The sequence below is a fragment of the Pecten maximus genome, chromosome 2 (genome assembly GCF_902652985.1).
Source record: "Pecten maximus chromosome 2, xPecMax1.1, whole genome shotgun sequence".
In the NCBI taxonomy this organism is placed as follows: Eukaryota; Metazoa; Mollusca; class Bivalvia; order Pectinida; family Pectinidae; genus Pecten; species Pecten maximus.
Genome location: NC_047016.1, coordinates 37,409,051 through 37,430,016, shown reverse-complemented (window position 1 = coordinate 37,430,016; position 20,966 = coordinate 37,409,051). Strand labels below are relative to the sequence as shown.

The window sequence follows — 20,966 nt, the reverse complement described above, 5'->3', positions numbered from 1 at the left end:
TGATTCTATATATAAAGATTTCATGTGATTTTGTAGGAGTGTATTAATGGTACTTCCTTGATAGATTCTCATATCTGCTTCCTTCTTGTTCCTGGTACTATTTCACACTACCAGGAAATGTTGTGTGCCATGTTTGGAATAGTGATGTGGCAAGGCTGCAAGCCAATCCATATTGTTTAATACCTAAATGTAGATTTCTACACACAAGTATACAATCACATTTTCTAAAAGTAACATCAAAACAGCACTCTCTAAAAAGGACTTTTAAAAAAACCAATGCCTTCTCATCAAAATAAATTAATGCTGATGCTAAGAAGATCTTTCATTGAAGAGAAAACTCAAAAAGATGTGTGTCAGTATATTAATGTAGGGTGTTTTTTTCTTCAAAGGAATATTTTCTCATTTTTGTTGCCCTGAAAAAGAAGAACATTTGCACAGAATTTTAGAAAATAAATTAATTATATCATGCAAATTTACGTGAGTTTATTATTTAGGGCTCAAAAAGCAGGTTATAATTGTAAAGGGCAATTACATTCAAGGCCATGGTGTGAAATCTGACAGAACTGTCAGGAGGAGTTAAAGGGGGTTAATCAGGACCAAAGGGAGATTATAAAGTTGGCACATCTTTATAGAAATAATGTTGGTTCATAATTCAATTATATGGTCTGTGTATGTATGGTGACCGACTGTTGTGTTGCCTGCCAACTCCTGACTGGAGATGATGGTCAGTCTATTATTGTAGTACATTAGTATGTTTGTTCTGTAGGCTGATACACACAGATGTATGTATTATAGGGCCATGTTTATATATACTGTATATATCATAGTGTCATTTCCAAGGAGGGAGGGATGATGTTAGGGTGAGGGATCCAAAATAAAATGGCATGGAGATGGGGTTTTGGATTTTGTATAGGGTTTTAGAGCCTCTAGGTAAAATTGGGAAACGTGTACCATGATATTTTAGATTTTATTATTATTTTCTTCTTCTTTTTGTTGGGTAGGAGCTCAAAGTCAATGCAAATATGGTCTATAGATTCATTTAAAGATCCAACTTAACATGCTTAAGCTTGCAGTTCTGAATCTGCAATGTACAGTTAGTATATAGTGTATACATTTTCCTGAACTCTACAGTATAATTCTATGAAAACCTGATGTCATATATATATATATATGCTCTGACCCACTTTGTCTATCAAAAAATGTAAAGTTCTATATGCATACAAAATTTGTTTATAAATCTGCAATTGTAATTACACTTATCTGCAAATAATTGGCAAAAACTCCATAATCGTTACCTAGAAGAATGAAAGAGAAAATGTATTTTGTACTCCAGTGTTTAATTACCTGTATATGACATATATAACATTAGACACAGTGTCTACACTAATACATGTTTCCATGTTAGATTTGATTTCTTCAGAGTCTCTTGATTTTACCATCAAATAGGTGGCGACTAGCCCTGGCAATAAATGCCCTTAACATATGCTATACTGTGCATATCAGGGCCAGTAGTGATATCATGGCAGTGTTATGTGTCTGGCCATTATTGGAATCAAACACGATCTGGTGCCTGGGTGTCTCTTTGTCTCCTCTGTGGCATGTTTCAGCCTCACTGTCACCTGACTGTTCGTCATTGCTTCCTTCTGTTCCTCCAGTCTCATCACCTGGTTTAATCAATGATTAGTCTCCTCTTTTCATCTTTTGTCTTATAATTCATTAAATTAAAAAAAAAAAAAAAAGTGCTTTGAAAAAAAAAAAAAAAATCTGATAACAATTAAATGAAATGAAAATATGGAAGACTCCGTCAGTCAATGTTTAAAGACTTGACAATTCCTGATTTAATGACAGGTATATTATATTTTATAAGTTGTAATTGCAGTGTGATATTGCCAGTTCATAGAAGCAGTTCAGGGGTTTTAATAAGCCTGAAGTTAATGTGTAAAGTTAAACTGATTTGGATCTGAGGACTGGCTTAGTTTATGTGACTTAATAATTAGCTATTCAAGTAGTGTTTCTAAACAAATCAGCCCTGGGAGGGTTAAAACACAACAAACTGAAGACAACCTGCTCAGTAGAGCATGATGTATTACCATTATAAAGAGATTTAACCTTCATCAGCATCCTCTTCAATTATTCAATATGTCTACATTGGTGTTATAGTGTTTCAATACCGGATAGCGTGACAATAAATCTGATTACAGTATACTTCGGTGTGTGTGACTCTGTGTATATATATATATATATTCTTGGCAAATCAAATTTTAGAGGATTTCCTGGTTGCTTGAAACATATATCTACACTCTAGAATTCATCTGTAATATGTGGCGTGGTAACTAGTGTGGGTTTACAAGCCTCTACTTACAGAAAAACTTGGCTGCTGGTAGGTGTTTAATAGACTTAGTAGCTTATACTTTGTCGGCACATCGCATGACAAGAGCAGATTCATACCACGATCTGGTTTATAGCTATCTTCATCCTTGTTCATCTCTCCCACCTGGACTTATAAAGTCAATATTGACCTTGTTTTATTTTGTTTCAGTGAGTGAACCGTCGCTTAGTGTGACTGATGCTGTTGACGGCAACATAGGACACCATGGCGATAACCTCTTGACCTTGACCTCAGAACGACCCCTCAGTCCCCTAGCAGCCAGCACACCTGCAATTCCTGCTGTGAAATCGGGACGGCGCACACAGAGCGAGCCAACACACGACAATGGACTTAACATCAGCAGCATGCCGAAGCTTGCGGAGAGTGGTGACCTCCCTTTACAGGAGTGTACTAAGTCACCGTCTTATCTAAAGCTGAGTTGTGCTGTGAGTGGCTACGGTAAATACAGTCAATACTCATCGTACAGCGACATTGAGAAACGTTCACCTTTTTCAAGTGTGTCTTCATCACGGTCAGACTTGTTGTCCCCAGACACGATGCCTGTGACTAAAGTTACTTCCCCTGATGTGCGAAGGACTAGTAGTGAGCGTGGTTATGAGTTTGGATTAATTTCGCCACAGCCCCTGTCTGTGACATCATCGCTTGGTAGCCACGGGGACCTACCGAACGGAGAGGACTTGTGTAATGGGGTGTCAAACGGAGACTGCAATGGAATGGAAAATGGACATACTTTATCTGATGAGAGATATCCAACTGGGGATCCAAAACTGGTAAGGCTGAAATGATTGATACGCTTTTATGTACCACAGCTCATGCAAGAACACTGTAAGTCGGTCATCTCAATACCATAAGTAGGTCACGAGTACCAGCTGCTATAAATAGATCTATCGAGGTCATGCATCTATACCTAAGTCATGTTCCCTTGAAGTTTTATATGAGTCATGATCAGAGTACGGAAACTCTTAAGTTAGACTTTGTAGTTGGGTCATTTTTTTCGGTCAATAACTACCACCTCATTTACATCATTAACTAAATGGCATACATAAATGTTGAATCCTAGTCGATATGAATCCAGGTCTGAAGTATGTTTATAGTTTATGTAATGACAGTGATCCTGATTATAGTTTATAAGTCTATAGCTATATAGGACAGCTAGCTACAATTAACAGTTCTTTGATAATTATCTCATTGTTTTACAGGAATTTTTTTGGGGGCTTTTTGGGCCCATTAATGGGTCCCATTATTCTCAATTGAAATTATTTCATATTTAAGCCAAATTCCCAAAATTTGCAGTTTAATCCTGAAAAAAACTTTCCCAATTCACCAATTTTCTTCTCAAAATGAGACAAAAAGGCCCTTTCCCAAACCAGTGAGAAAAAGCCCTGTTTTATGTTTGTTATTAATTAGGCCAGAACATATCAATGTCTGGTTATTGATGAATGGCCTGGTGCCTTACATATAATTAGTTTAGAAAGTGGTAGATGGTAATAGATAGTTATGTAATAACACTGATATATGTCCCACTATCGGTGGCCATGGTGCCTTACATAATTAGTATAGAAAGTGGTAGATGGTAATAGATAGCTATGTAATAACACTGATATATGTCCCACTATCGGTGGCCATGGTGTATTGATGGCAATATCGAAATCAATTGTGATGATAAAGTTCATTGTGACCTAGCAGGCATTACAGTAGATTACGACCTGTCAGCACTACGATTTATCTGGTGTTTTAATTTGTTATCTTCTATATAAACATGTTCCACAGGGGAAAAAAACTGTAATATCATAAATATACCTGATAACAAAAAGTGTTCTCAAATTAAAATATCAGCACGAACATGATGTATATATGTCTTGATTTCCAATTTAAATTTTAGTAGTAAATCGGGTATTTAGATAGAATTTTGTTAAGCTTTTATATCAGAAATCTAACAATGCCTTCATATTATTAACTAATATAACTTACTAAGCCTTTTTAATGATTAATTATTATACCAGTTATTAATGATCAGCTGCATTTAAAAAACTTCCTGTGTTCCACTTCGTATTTATAAAATAAAACATAATTATTGTTTTCTTCGAATTCTGTATTTTAAAGCTGACTAAGCTTATATATAGAGCTTTTATCACCTGAAGTCTGAGCTGTCCTGTATGTTGTCTGTAAGGTATATGGTTTATACACATTTTACAGATAGGTAAAATATGTCAGCTATTTCAGGTCGACTAGCTATAGACCACTGTAATTTGTGAACAGATACCTAAGCTAGCTACTTCCTACAACAGTCTTATAAATCCAGCCAACTTTTCCAAATATTTGGGAACTCTGCGTGATGTACTTATATTTCATATCAACAAGTATCAATTTAATGTTCAACAGAGAACATATATTTCTTGTTATATTATTGAACTATATCTTGTTCAATGGAATCTTTAGATATTTAGAAGTAATTTGAGATTTTGTGTAAAAAGGAGAAAAAATTAACAACATTCCACAAAATTCTGTTCACCTTTATTAGCTATAGATAGTTTTAGGCAAATGTTAAAGATTTTTGCCTTTATTCTCAAATTGCTGTCCTGATATATAATTATTGATCTTACTAAAAAAATATCATTAAGATGTTGAAATGTTATTATTTATTGAACATTGCAATTTTTTGTTTAAAGATAATTATATATGATTGCATTCTCAATTTATATGTGTAACTTTTAAACATTTAAAATTTTGATCAAAATTTTTGGTGGCCATGCATATATGCATGCTAAAGTAAACTTCTCTACTAAGTTACATTGGAATTGTTATCTTTAAATTTGAAAGTGTCATGATGTGATTCAATCTCACATTATTTAATGTACATAATGTATAATTCAAGGCTATCTGGACTAAGCAGGAAAATATTTTGAAGCTTTAACAGCCATTTTTGCGAGTTATAATACGACCCTGAACATGTACATTTGGCACTGTGAGCTGAAGTTTGATAATTATATATACCTGTTACCTACAGGGTAGGTAGATACCCCAGACCAGCGCCCACAAAATACCACAATGTATATAAAACCTGGCCAAACAACACGCTAAGTCCTATAACTATAGAGTTCAATCACACTTATATTTCTTGATGTGAAGCCAAAAATAGTTGTATGGGAAAATAATTCTTACACCAGCGATCTGACACTTCAGCCAATTTTCAAGTGTACTCAAGAAAAAAATCTGAATTCACTGTATTTATTGTTTAGCAATGCATTGTACATACTGTCTATTCATTTGGTTTAGGTTCTATGTGGGGAGAATTGGCATTGATTACAGAGATTCAGAGAGATACAGTTGTATATTGTTATCAGGGACAGATTATTAACATTGATGTGTGCAGTACATGCATAAAACACATTTTTTGTAGATATTATGTAACAGATTAGATTGCAATGTATTATAAACTTACTCCCCAAGAAGGCCACACTCACCGGTATACCTGGTATATAGGTATACAGTATATATACCTATAGCTGGCTATGTGAATGTTATTGTGGCATTATGCCATTCATGATCAGTGTACATATCGAGACAATGCAATTTAAAATCATGATGATTTGAAAATCAACAATATGTATACTACTTGCTGACAAATCTGGAGCCTCTTATATTTAATATTTAAACTAATCAATTATATAATAACTCGTTTTCACTGATAATGTGCACCTATATCTATACGTATATCTATGTATACCCTATGCATCATATCCTATGATCCGCTGACTGGAGTTCAGGATGGTAATTATACATACTGGGTAATTATGTATATAGGTACATAATGTTGTGGATGTATTTGTCTAAAAGACATGCGTAATACAAACAGTAGCATAAGGTGTCTGGTGACCAGAATTTGTCATACATGTAAACATGTACACTGTACCGATTGTAAAACATGTCAATTAACCTATAATATCTATAACTACTGTAGGAGATTGGGGATTAGATCTCTCTGGGTCTATATAGGTACACACTTTCTCATGATCACCATTTCAGGTTTTAGTTGAGTCATGACTTGTGTAGATTCAGATTATAACTATTGATACCTAGCTATAACAGGAAAGGTAGTGTTGTGTTAAATTTTTATTAAAGCTGTCACACACCTTCATCAGACAAAGCACAAAAGTTCTGAATTAGTCATTACTTTAAATGGTGAATTTGTAAGGTCTGTATAACTCACACCAGCTGACCTTAATACTATAAATATATATCTTTTCTTATGTTATATTACAATACCATGGTTGTCTCAGTGTTCACCACAAGGTTACTAATACTGTATATTATTGGAAAGTCTGAGGATGTTAATATTGTTAAATTGAAGCTTGATTATGTTTAGTCAATAATTTTGATATATCTGTATTGTTTCCTGCAAATATTCGATAATTGTTCAAAATTTTGATATAAAGTGCATGGGCATGGTTAATCATGATAAGAACGCCAGTGGCCAGGTAGCTCAAATGGTATAGTCTGTCTGGAGTTTGGAGGTCACAGGTATGAGTCCAAGTCTGGCCGTTGATGAGTCCCAGTCTGGTCGTTGATGAGTCCAAGTCTGGCCGTTGCGGGTACCCAGTCGGGGTTGTGAGTCAGTTGGGTTGATGAGTCCCAGTGGTGTGATGAGTCAGTCTGGTATTGATGAGTCCCAGTCGGGTTTGATGAGAGAGGTCCAAGTCTGGTGTTGATGAGTCCCAGTCTGGGTCTAGTTGATGAGTCCAGTCCGGTAGTTGATGAGTCCGTCGGGTAGTTGATGAGTCCAGTCGGGTAGTTGAGGTTCAGTCCGGTATTGATGAGTCCAGTCGGTCAGTTGATGAGTCCCAGTCTGGTCGTTGATGAGTCCAAGTCTGGCCGTTGATGAGTCCCAGTCGGGTAGTTGATGAGTCCAAGTCTGGTCGTTGATGAGTCCAAGTCTGGTCGTTGATGAGTCCCAGTCGGGTAGTTGATGAGTCCCAGTCGGGTAGTTGATGAGTCCCAGTCGGGTCGTTGATGAGTCCCAGTCGGGGTCGTTTGATGAAGTCCCAGGTCCCGGGTCGTTGATGAGTCCCAGTCGGGTCAGTGATGAGTCCCAGTCGGGTCGTTGAGTGAGTCCCAGTCGGGTCATGATGAGTCCCAGTCGGTCGTTGATGAGTCCCAGTCGGGAAGTTGATGAGTTCCAGTCGGGTCGTTGGTGAGTCCCAGTCGGGTAGTTGATGAGTCCAAGTCTGGTCGTTGATGAGTCCAAGTCTGGTCGTTGATGAGTCCCAGTCGGGTCGTTGATGAGTCCCAGTCGGGTAGTTGATGAGTCCCAGTCGGGTCGTTGATGAGTCCCAGGTGGGTCGTTGATGAGTCCCAGTCGGGTAGTTGATGAGTCCCAGGTGGGTCATTGATGAGTCCCAGTCGGGTAGTTGATGAGTCCCAGTCGGGTCGTTGATGAGTCCCAGGTGGGGTCGTTGATGAGTCCCAGGTGGGTCGTTGATGAGTCCCAGTCGGGTCGTTGATGAGTCCCAGTCGGGTCATTGATGAGTCCCAGTCTGGTCGTTGATGAGTCCCAGTCGGGAAGTTGATGAGTTCCAGTCGGGTCGTTGGTGAGTCCCAGTCGGGTAGTTGATGAGTCCAAGTCTGGTCGTTGATGAGTCCCAGTCGGGTCGTTGGTGAGTCCCAGTCGGGAAGTTGATGAGTCCCAGTCGGGTAGTTGATGAGTCCCAGTCGGGTCGTTGATGAGTCCCAGGTGGGTCGTTGGTGAGTCCCAGTCGGGTAGTTGATGAGTCCCAGTCGGGTCGTTGGTGAGTCCCAGTCGGTTAGTTAATGAGTCCCAGGTGGGTCGTTGGTGAGTCCCAGTCGGGTAGTTGATGAGTCCCAGTCGGGTCGTTGGTGAGTCCCAGTCGGGTAGTTGATGAGTCCCAGGTGGGTAGTTGATGAGTCCCAGGTGGGTCGTTGGTGAGTCCCAGTCGGGTAGTTGGTGTGTCCAAGTCTGGTCGTTGATGAGTCCAAGTCTGGTCGTTGATGAGTTCCAGTCGGGTCATTGATGAGTCCCAGTCGGGTCGTTGGTGAGTCCAAGTCTGGTCGTTGGTGAGTCCCAGTCGGGTCGTTGATGAGTCCCAGTCGGGTCGTTGGTGAGTCCCAGTCGGGTCATTGATGAGTCCCAGTCGGGTCGTTGATGAGTCCCAGGTGGGTAGTTGATGAGTCCCAGTCGGGTCGTTGAAGAGTCCCAGTCGGGTAGTTGAAGAGTCCCAGTCGGGTAGTTGAAGAGTCCCAGTCGGGTCGTTGAAGAGTCCCAGTCGGGTAGTTGATGAGTCCCAGTCGGGAAGTTGATGAGTCCCAGTCGGGTAGTTGATGAGTCCCAGTCGGGTCGTTGGTGAGTCCCAGTCTGGTCGTTGATGAGTCCCAGTCGGGTAGTTGATGAGTCCCAGGTGGGTCGTTGGTGAGTCCCAGTCGGGTCGTTGATGAGTCCCAGGTGGGTCGTTGGTGAGTCCCAGTCGGGTCGTTGATGAGTCCCAGGTGGGTCGTTGATGAGTCCCAGGTGGGTCGTTACATTTTCCCTCTCCTATTTGGCACCCAACTAAATACCCATGGAAGGTGATATATAGTCAGTCTTCAAGGTGGAAGATTTTGTTGAAAGGAGGGAGGAGTGTAGGGGAACTGGACTGGGCTGATTATGCTGTTGACTAATAGAAGGAGATCAAATGGTTAGAATGTATATACTGTCTGAGGTCCTATAGGTTAAGTTTGAGTCCTGACAGCATCTAAAGACCTGGTTTTGAATCCTGGTCATGTTGTTGTCTTTTACCTAGCCTGTTTCAAGTGTATCAAATATAGGAAATGTGGTCAAGTCATGTTTAAGGCAGACATGTTACTGTGTACACTTATGTGATTTTGATAAGGATATTGTAGAACTAAATCAGTTGCATTGGTATACGTATGGAAGATTACTTAAATTATTGGCATTTCTTAATTAGCATTTATTTTTATGCCCCTGCCATGAAATTTTTTTTGGGGGTGGGGGGTTTGGGGGCATAAAATGTTACCCATGTCTTCCCTGTCGTGTCGTGTACCAATGCAATGTAATCATAACTAGCTAATCCTCGGGAACTGCTTATGTGATCCTCACTAAACTGTATTTTGTGGTGTTAAGTGGCAGCAGGAGCATTATATGTCTTACAAACATTTTCCAGTTTTTTTGGTTTTTTTTTTGTTTTTTTTTTTAATTTTTGAAGTCAACTAAATGGTTCAACTAAATTAGATACACATATAACTTACAGTTAGGTAAAAATTGTTGCCACAAATTTAAAAGTCTAAAAGTGTGTCAGTAATTTAATGCGAGACTCTAGATCTTGATACAATTAAGAGTTGTGGTTCTCCAACTGCTCTGTAAAATGATAAATGATATTCATGACCACTTACATATTAGTGTAAATGCATGATAAGTGCTTATACATGTAAATCCTGTAAATTGATTCTGAACTTCTGGAATATTTACTTAACCATTTCATCTGACCCTTCCTTTCCAAAACAGGAATGGATTAAATAGATTCACTGGCCTGCGGCTATTTGTTTGTGTGAATTCGAAACACTTTTCCAATTCTAAACGGAGTAAATGCATATAGTCTAGAGTGTACAATTCAAATATAACTGATGACCGGTTGTTCCATTTTAACAAAAAGCTTTTTCATGTCTCATCTTTATCAATATGGGAAGTGCTTCCCTACAAACATTCAGCATCTCCGATGTACATGTATGTATCACTGTATATATATATACATTGTCATGTACAAATACCAATGTGAGTGTTCATATTGATTTTTCTTAGAACACTGACCATATGTTAGTACATACTGTTATGTATATGTTGTTGTAATACAAGTCCCTGTATAAAGCCACTGTAAAAACTTGTCTAAGGCACAGCATTGTTAGCTTTGAATTACATTCCATACAAACTTAAATCTACTTTTGATCTGACAACCAATATAGAATTCATGATTTTGTATTATTTTATACTTCCAGGATGGAGCATACTTCCTACGGTTGACAGAATTGGAGAAGAACAGTCTATCATCGCACTGTGCACATGTGGAAGTGGATCTGCAATGCGACGAGGTCCCCGAGGAAGGTAATGACTGGTGCAGAGAGCTCACCATAACTTGATATCAATCCACCTATAGATATATCCAATTGGTCCAGCTTAACCCAGGATGACCTTTTCCGGTTGATGGGAAAGTTTTGTGGTCTACATCGGGATCTAGTTTACTTGGAAAATTCTATTTCCTTGTGCAATATGGAATCAGATGTTTTTGATGCTTTTGATATGCTTGGTGGTTCCATTGTCACCTCCCGAGTTCTCATTTTGAGAATGGGAACATGACTAACCCCAGGTTGACCTAGATTTGTATGGAGCTCGAGGGTGACATCGATGAGGCAGAAGACGCTTACTCTTCAGAAACACCTGGTCCCATTTTCCTTGATCCAGTCTCCATGCAAATCGGTGCTATAGGCCATGATTTTATTTTCACAAACATTTACACTAGGGATAACACTCCACTAAAAATCTTTATAATACCCTAGCAGCTTTAATTTTATCAGTTTTGAGTTAGAATTACGGTTTTGTTATAATGTTTCTGTAACAATTTTTTTCTGCAATAGAAATTTCACATTTTCATATAAAATTCACAAAATTAACATATAAATAGTTATAAAATGCTTCTAATAATTGAAGATACTTCTTGGCTTTAATATTTGAAATTCAAAACATTTGTGATTTGCCGAGGCCATACAGATACATAATCTTAGAAAGGTAATAATAATAAATGATACATGGTCAGAGGCTGATTATTGTCATATATAGACCCTAGTTAGAGAGTCAACAACCTGGACTTAAAAAAATTAATCAGGTGAGCCATAATTCATTCCAGTCCTGGTTTTAATTAATGTCAACCTCCTGAATATATCTTAAATTTTTATAGCTATACATGATTACAAAATGTGAAATTAATATCTGTAGATTTCAATATGTCAGCAACTCCATATCTCATTACATATTGATATACCTATCTGATACCATAATGATAAATCAAACCTATTCAGGGAAATATATGCATAATTAGATTTTTTTTTCAGTTTCGTGTGTCTAAATTACACACCTGGATCCCTTCATTTACATACATATCGGATCTAAATCATAGATAAACAATTGAAGATAATGACATCTATTTCATCCACACAGCTGTAAATGTACACATGTGGTATATAATGCATATGTAATGTGCGTGTCAGCTGGTGCTAGCTGGAGAATTTAATATTTACTTGACAGGAAGACATCAAACTTTCTGATATGTTGATTGAATTAAAAATTAATTAAGAACTTCCTAATATTTTCGGACTTTATTTAAAAATATTTCAATCATTCGAGATATTCTTGTTTTGTATCATGTTAGCTTTTTATGTCAGTGGTATCTGAATGAATATTAGCCTGGCATCAGATACAGTTACATATTATAAAATTTGTCATGAATTCCTGTCATATTTTTGTTGTTTGTATGATTAAGATCAACCTTTATAGCAAATTTTGTCTTTTATAAACAAAGCTGTTTTATGTGATTCATTTCAAGCGTAGTTTCACTTTAGTTGTATAGATAACTAAGCAGTATGGTAAATGTGAATTCAATCTGTTTGTAGTGAGTGGAAAGATCCGGGCAGCCATAGGAAAAGCCAACCTTCTTGTCAACCAGAAATGTAAACAGTTCCAGGAACTCTGTATGGAGCATATAGTAAGTAGTGAAGAGATCACTGAATACTGAAATAGGGGAGATAACTATGCTGAGATTACCAAATACTGAAATAGGGGAGAAAACTATGTTGATATAACCAAATACTGAAATAGGGGAGATAACTATGCTGATATAACCAAATACTGAAATAGGGGAGATAACTATGCTGATATAACCAAATACTGAAATAGGGGAGATAACTATGCTGAGATTGACAAATACTGAAATAGGGAAGATAACTATGCTGAGATTACCAAATACTGAAATAGGGGAGATAACTATGCTGAGATTACCAAATACTGAAATAGGGGAGATAACTATGCTGAGATTACCAAATACTGAAATAGGGGAGATAACTATGCTGAGATTGACAAATACTGAAATAGGGGAGATAACTATGCTGATATAACCAAATACTGAAATAGGGGAGATAACTATGCTGATATAACCAAATACTGAAATAGGGGAGATAACTATGCTGATATAACCAAATACTGAAATAGGGGAGATAACTATGCTGATATAACCAAATACTGAAATAGGGAAGATAACTATGCTGAGATTGACAAATACTGAAATAGGGAAGATAACTATGCTGATATAACCAAATACTGAAATAGGGGAGATAACTATGCTGAGATTACCAAATACTGAAATAGGGGAGATAACTATGCTGAGATTGACAAATACTGAAATAGGGGAGATAACTATGCTGAGATTGACAAATACTGAAATAGGGGAGATAACTATGCTGAGATTGACAAATACTGAAATAGGGGAGATAACTATGCTGAGATTGACAAATACTGAAATAGGGGAGATAACTATGCTGAGATTACCAAATACTGAAATAGGGGAGATAACTATGCTGTGATTGACGAATACTGAAATAGGGGGGATAACTATGCTGTGATTGACGAATACTGAAAAAGGGGAGATAACTTGGCTGATTTACCAAATACAGATGTACTTCAAAGGGGAGATAGCTATACTGAGAATACTGATTACTGAAATAGGAGAGATAACTATGTTAATAAATACATTTATGATTTTAGTGGTATTCTTATTATAGCGATTTTCTTAGTTAACGACTTATGCTTAAATTATGATTGTCCTAGTTGCAGTAACTATACATTGATTTCTGTACTAAGCATTATCGTAGCTGCATTTAGTTTTAACTATGATAATTTTTCTCTCAACAGGAGCCATCCGAAGATAGGAAACTGCTGAAGGTGGAGGATCTCCAGGGATTCTGGGATATGATCAAACTCCAAATTGACAGTGTATACCGGATGTTTGCAGAAATTGAATTATCACGGCAAAATGGCTGGAAAGAACTGAATGCCCATGTAAGGAATTATGTGTAAATTCATATGTACTTTTTACATTTTTAGCTAATTAGACAATCTCTATTAAGATCAGAACTTGTCACTGTTCCACCACTATCCCGCTAAGGTACATAAGATTTGGTAATCACTGCTGTTCTTTGATTGCTATAAAATGTTTTCGCTGTTTGATGGTGTGGATCAGGAATTAGATAATTTGTTGCATATTCTGAAATCGCATGAATAATGCTTAAGTCAAATTTTAACAACACTGGTATTTGTTGTTCACAGGTTGAATTCAGATATTTTATCTCTATATATGGCAAAGATATTTATATCACAACTCATTTACTGCAGAGAATGTTATTAATAAAGTTTTCATTTAATTGAAAATTATGAGATGTTTCCTTTTACATTTACAGTCACAGAATAGTTCTGTCAACTCTAGTCCAAAGTCTGGAAGTTTGTCCCTTAGCAATGCTAGTACCCCTTCTGGTACCCCAGGTAAATATCAACACCCCTCTGGTACCCCAGATAATGAGTGGGGCAAATATATGTTTACAAATGTATATATATCTTATCTGAGATATGAATGCCCTATAATTATTATGCAGTTTGTTCACACTATTGATTCTAAAGTTAATCCCTAAAATGTCATACAATGATACACTATTTTATGTTAAAGGTGTGAAGGAGTTTTAACAAGCTCAAAAGTCTAATTCAGACATGGTTATAGTATTGGGTTCATATATATATGGTCAGGATCACATTTCTAGAGTAAATTTTGCAGGTCCACCTGAGCTTTTGAATGACATCTTATAAAGTTTGTAATATAAGAGAGATAATTTAATATGTTCCAATGTATTTAATCTGTTTGAATCTTTGTTTGACTCTATTGTGCTGTTGAGTGATGGTCCAAGGGAGGTAATTTTACAATAAAGATCATTTTACAGTGTATGTAGTTATAGTGCAAGGGAGATAATCACACAAATTATTCACCAGGTTCCCGGAGACGTGCAATGAAGGTGAAGGACACACCAGAGTCCTCCCCCGAAAGAACGGAAAAGATGAGAGCTGCGGCACGTGCAAGAGAAGAAGCAAGGAAACGAATGCTGGCAGAAAAACGTGCTGCGATGCGCCAAAAACAACAGCAGAAGGAGGTGGAGATATATGTTGCAACTGATAGTGCAAATTGAAGCTCGACTTGTGAATTTTTGTCTGGGAATTTATGTGGAAGAGATGACCTATGCCTAACACCTTCTTAACCTCAATTTTCGCAACCAATAGGTTTTTCGTCTTGCTGGGAGAAAAGCACAATCATATACAAATGCATTACAAGCAAGTTACATATACATTGTATGTCCTGATTGTGTATGGCTGGATGTGAATGGTTTACTATTGGTGTAATTATCAACTACATGGGTGTTTGGATATTTATTGAGGTTAGAGAACTTTCTTTGACCTGAAATGCCCTGGAGTATTGATCATCATACCATAATTTGGTCAATAGTGAAGAAAAGAAAGTATTTTGAGGAAAAGAAGGTTAGCAGCGGTTCATACATTTCGAGCTCCTTGATATTTCTGCCAGGAACTGATGAGGATCTACTATCAATCTTCGTGGTGATAGAGCGGATATCTACCTGGTTCTCTTTTGTTATTGGAAGTTGTTTACATAAAAGTATTTTCAAATTTAAGGATGTAAACAGCTACAGAGCAAGTCTACCAATCAGCGGTATGTTCTATTAAGATGTTTATTGTTAAACCTCATCTGACAGGTAGATATACTCACCTGTCAAGACAGCAAAGGAAAAATGTAGTGTTACAGACAAATTTACCTGTGTAAGACAACACAGGTGTCAGAACAAAAAAGAACACCTGTCCAGACACACAAGTGATAACAGGTAAAAAGTATTTGTGACCAAATATAGATGGGACTTACCTATTCAACAAACTTGTGAGATGTTGAACAGATGTACTGTACCAGTGTTGAACCTCACTGTTAGTGTAAAGCACGGATGGATGAGCTTGACCTGTCTAAAGGGTACATATGTAGACTAATACCGACTAGGTATATGTTTAACATGTAACATGTTGATATAGTTACAGATTTACCTGTGCAGGTAAAGATACGTGTATTGGACTTTCTCATCCAACATTGAGTTGAGGTACGGATATTATTGATATAGGTCCAGCTACTTATGGTAATATAACAAGAGGAGTTCTCATGAAGCTGAGGTCCTTGTCTGAATTGAAATCACATGTGGCAACTTACATGTGGTTGGTTTACAGGTGATTTCTACAACTTCTTTTGGATGTTTGTGCCACTGGACCAATTATTTGAACAGACAAAAGCACACAAATCACAACGACCAGGGACCACACACACACTGGCATCCAGGAACCACATGTGGTGCTACCCTGTGGTCAGGTACAACTCTGCAGTGTTATTTTAAAATTATAACACCGCTTAAAACACCTGGTGCTCTCCTGTGACCAGGTACCACATGTGGTGCTACCATGTGACTGGATACCATATATGGTGCTATCATGTGACCAGGTACCCCAAGTGGTGTTATCCTGTGACTGGATACCATATATGGTGCTATCATATCCAGGTACCACATGTGGTGCTATCATGTGACTGGATACCATATATGGTGATATCATGTGACCAGGTACCACAAATGGTGTTGTCCTGTGACTGAATACCATATATGGTGCTATCATATGACCAGATACCACATGTGGTGTTGTCCTGCAACTGAGTACCACATATGGTGCTATCCTGGTTTGAAATGTGGCAGTAAATATTTATACTTTGCCTTACCTGACCAAAAAATCACATGAATGTAACATTTCATCAATTCCAATTACTTACAGGAATTTTTGTTTTGTTCCGTGTTGCTAACGTTTTTTATTTGGTTAATCTTCATGTTAAGACTCCAAAAGTTGACTATCTGCCTTGCGCGTACATGTCCATTTATTATTTTCGCATGCCAGTATTTTGCTTTGTTTCATATCATTATGATGGTAATAGAAACAATTTTTTCGTGATTTTGTTTTGTAAATGGACATATGTTGTTTCGCACTGTTATACGTATACCCGATGTCTCATTCTCCAGGTACTTGTGATATTCTCATCGTCAATGCTTCATTTAGCTTCATTGTGGCATTTTACCATTAAGTGAGATGTTGTACCCTTGATTAATTTATTTGTGTGTCCAGTGTATATATATACGTACAAGTATTATAACGTATAGACATCTCAGTCTGGTAGTTTTTACGGTAATGTCTTAATCTCTGTGATTTTAAAAATCCTTGGTTCATTTTATAAACAGATTTTACAAACCTACCCGATAGTATAATTTTACAGTAGTAAGTTATTTTTACTTTCTCCAAAAGTTTCTATCTCCAGTAAAATCAGTATCAGTTGGACTTATGATGAAATATCAGTGATAATTCGGTGACTTACACATTAAATCAAATGTTACTGGGTTGTGCAATAAGTGAACATAAGCCTTACAGTAATTGTGGAGAATCACACATTGCAGCTAAAAAGAATTTTTTTTTTTAAAAAATCAAATACTTTATCAAAGGTATAGACTTGAATGCATTGATATTCAAATGAAATATATTTATACACCTATATAGTTAATAAAAATGAAAGAATAAGTAAAATATAGAATTAGGATGTTTCGTAAGACAGATGAAGGGAGACAATCCAGCAGTTTTGTTGGAGAAACTGGTACCTTGCTTTGCTGCCCTTCAGATCTGTTTATGCAAGGGTTTATATTGAAGAGACAGTATATCGGGATCATCCACAAGTAATGAAGCCTTCTATTCATTTTTAATGAATAGACAAGGCTTCTTTCTCAACAATAGTCTGTGTAGTGGCAAAAATGGAAAGATTATAACTATTATAAACAGTTCATCCCAAGAAATATATTTCTTGAAAAATACCTCGGTTTATAACTATAGACTTGGTAATTTTTTCGTATAATTTTAGAAAATTTATATATTCATACTTGCTTTATGCAATTTGAAATCGTCAAAGAACCCAAGAAAAATGTATATATATATACATGGAATGGTTGTCTGAATATATATCTATCCTCAGATCATAATACCATAAGTTAATTTTGATTATCTTTACAGAAGTAGCTTGAAAAGTTTAATTAACAATCTACAATGTTCAGATTACCAATATTGTATACATGGGCAGTATACTATTTTGATTAGAAGAATTTTTTCACAGAAACCTGATTTGTAAACAATTATAATATATCTGCAAGAAAACCACTATCCAATAATTTTGATTCAAAGCATGTTAATTTAAAATCATTTTCTCTCTCTGTGTTTGACTTTCTGTTTGCCTGTCTGAATATATTTTGGTTCTTTTTTAAAACTAAACTACTATTGGTTCATATTTGAATCATATACAAATTCATTCTTTGTGTATGGTGTAATTAAAAATTTTTATAGAGTTAAAAACTGGTGCATTTTTCGTTTTTTTCGTTTCATCTGTCATGTTGATGTACCTTGTAAAATCATAAATTGTGAACTCTATTTTGTAACAAAAATATATCTTTGAAACATGTGATGTGATAAATATTTCTGTTCTCAATGTATGTGTAAAATATAGGAAACATAGTTATAACAATACTTGTCATTTATTACAAAAATGTCACTTGTATTCTTAGGAAAAGCTCAAACAGAAAATTCAAAAGAATGGTTGTTTAACTAGAGACACATATTGTAAATCTTAATTGTTGATGTTTGTTCCATAAATTCAAAATGACTACCATCATATTAAATATTTTTCAAATTTGTTTTGCAATTGGACTAAAGAAAAACAACCTTGATTTATTATATTTTTTGAAATTTGATTAAATTACCTCTACTTCATCCAGCGATATTGAGACATATTTGTCCCTTGTACTGATCAAGATTTTTATTTAATATTCAGGAACAAAACAATTTAGTTAATTGTAATATTAAATTTACTTTATGTGAAGTATCGATTAAGAATGGATTTTATATCGACAGGGAATTTGTATACAAGATGACATGATATATGTAAGAATGTGTATATCTAAAGATTAGGCTGTCCGTTAACGTTTTAAGTCAGGATACTAAAAATCCGTTAAACAATATACATATATGTGTGTATACAGAAACATTAAGCATTAATATTAAATCTGGAAAAAGGGTTAGGATATCTATATGTATAGACACAGAATACAAATTTGTATACATTGTATATAATGTTTAGTGAGTGTGGTTATAAAGGGGCGTAACTCTTGTCTGTCCTTTTCCTATTACTTCTGTCCTTTTCCTATTACTTGTGATAATTACTATCAATTATCCAATTACATATTTTCCATCTTTTTTAAATTTCTGCAAAAAGCTGTTGTCTTGTTCAAGTTATTAACAGTTCACTATAGTTCCTTAATGTTTTCTCAACAATTTTCTTTGTTTGCATGCAATTTAAATTTTTGAATTTAGTGGATTTAAAAAAAAAATGAAAGTTTATTTTCCAGAGAGTAATTGTTCTTAAACTGTTGCCCAGGTTATATAATTAATTATATTTAGCAGTATGCATTTTATGTGGGCTAAAATTTAGGTTATACCGTAATTTTTTTGATACAATCGATATCTAAGTCTTTAATTTGCTGAAATGACTGTTAAACTATCATCAATATACTGTTTTGAATTTCCACTCTGATACTACATAAAACATATATTAAGAATGAAAAAAGATACTTGAGTATATGTATTTACACCAGGTTATTGTAGATGGAATAACTATATTTATTGTACACAATAAATGAACAGGAAGAGGGAAACATGATTATATATATTCATTTTTATAAGTAAATCTTAAAAGTTTGATATCTTGGTGGAACTAGTTGGGCTTTGCGTTTGATTACATTGATATTATGTATCAACCCTGTACAAATCAAAGTGTACATATATGTTCTAAAGCCAAAGTGTCATACATTGTCAGTTATATATATAAAGTATATTTATGGAAAAAAAAAAAATTGCCAAAAATTGAAAGGGATCGATGTACACATTCAATGTGACAGTCTTGTCAGGATTTCTTCTGAAGTCGAAATCCTTAAGGATTCACTGGAACAAAGTTTGATTATAACTGATTTTCTTCTCTGTGGATAATATTTTAAAAAATGTAAGTGATACTATTTACATTATCAATTAGCAGGTACTCTTTTAGTGTCCTAACTTCTTATAGATTGTTCTTAATGAGATCTATACATATTTTATACCTGAATTTGTGTCTTAACAAAGAAGTATTCTTTTAATTTCATCTCTTGTTGTTAGATTATAAATATGGCGATGTAAAGATGTCAGATTTGTATGAAAAATCCCCTGTAAACTGAATCATCAAATACTTATGCATTGGTTATTTAAGAGATGGAAAAACTTTATCAAAATTGGTAATTTTGGGAAAGGTATGAAGATTTGGAGGAACAACCTCTTCATAACTCTGGATATTCCTTGTCGGCAGGTGATTTTACCATATTTTCGTGATCATGGAACAGTTTAAGTTTTTCCTTATCCAATCTATTTTGATGTCATCAGTGACGGTACGTTAAAACTCAAGACAATTTTAAACTTTTATCGTTTCATGATCAGAAAATGAGGCTACCGGCATATACAGTAACACAATATTGCCGATGGGTTAAGATGTACACAATTATTTGAGCTTACTATATATTTTCATCACTTAACCTCCATTGAATTTACAATCTTACATACAGTATTTTCACAATATTAATTTGAATCTGGTGGTACTATATGTATAGCTACCATACAGTATGTCTGATTTGTTTGCTTGTGTAAATAAAGAAGGCAAGATTTCATTGCTCATTTTACTAAATCGAAAGTATATCGGAATCAATTTCTCATATTCCTAAAGCATTTCTGTAGTTTTGCTGTATTTGTTTCAATTACACTTCATTAAAAAAAAAATCATCAAATTTAATATTATCTGCCAGGCAAGGAATTGTCCAGGTTAAGATGACTGGTTGTACATCCACGTTAGAATGGTGAAGTGGGAGTCGGCTTTCCTTTTTGATGTTCAATGCCATACATAGAATCTCATCCCCATATATATCTGTATCATTCTATTTATAAATTCATGTTATTATTGTTGTTGATATTTAAGCATCAAAACCAACAGCTCATATGGCTTATAATAAAGGAATAAACAGCATTTGTCTTGTAGTTGTTTCCTCACATATTCATGGGTAAATGTTTTCAGTAATAATACTGAATTCAATATTTTGAAAAAAAAGAAGTAACTCATTGTATATGTATTAAATTTTCATGTAAACAGTTTTTTCGGTATTTAAGAATCTAACATGTTCGCCCATGCATATGAATATCAAACAGTTTAGATATTACAGTGTATTTAATTTGTGTGTGCGTATAATACTGCTGACCTCAGATACGGTAAGTATTTTC

The 20,966-nt window shown here is 35.6% G+C and overlaps 1 protein-coding gene across 2 annotated transcripts in view; it reads left to right on the top strand.

Annotated features, from left to right (window-relative positions):
* The window catches only part of LOC117321974 (disks large-associated protein 4-like), a 51,638-nt gene extending 30,923 nt beyond the window's left edge, over nucleotides 1-20,715 (top strand). For both annotated transcript variants that reach the window (XM_033876627.1, XM_033876628.1), the window contains 6 exons: nucleotides 2,540-3,159; nucleotides 10,394-10,499; nucleotides 12,062-12,153; nucleotides 13,356-13,502; nucleotides 13,901-13,982; nucleotides 14,481-20,715. In XM_033876627.1, the coding sequence (XP_033732518.1) occupies nucleotides 2,540-3,159; nucleotides 10,394-10,499; nucleotides 12,062-12,153; nucleotides 13,356-13,502; nucleotides 13,901-13,982; nucleotides 14,481-14,674 (1,241 nt within the window). In that variant the 3' untranslated portion in view covers nucleotides 14,675-20,715. The remainder of the gene's footprint in view (nucleotides 1-2,539; nucleotides 3,160-10,393; nucleotides 10,500-12,061; nucleotides 12,154-13,355; nucleotides 13,503-13,900; nucleotides 13,983-14,480) is intronic.
* Nucleotides 20,716-20,966: the final 251 nt, after the last annotated feature.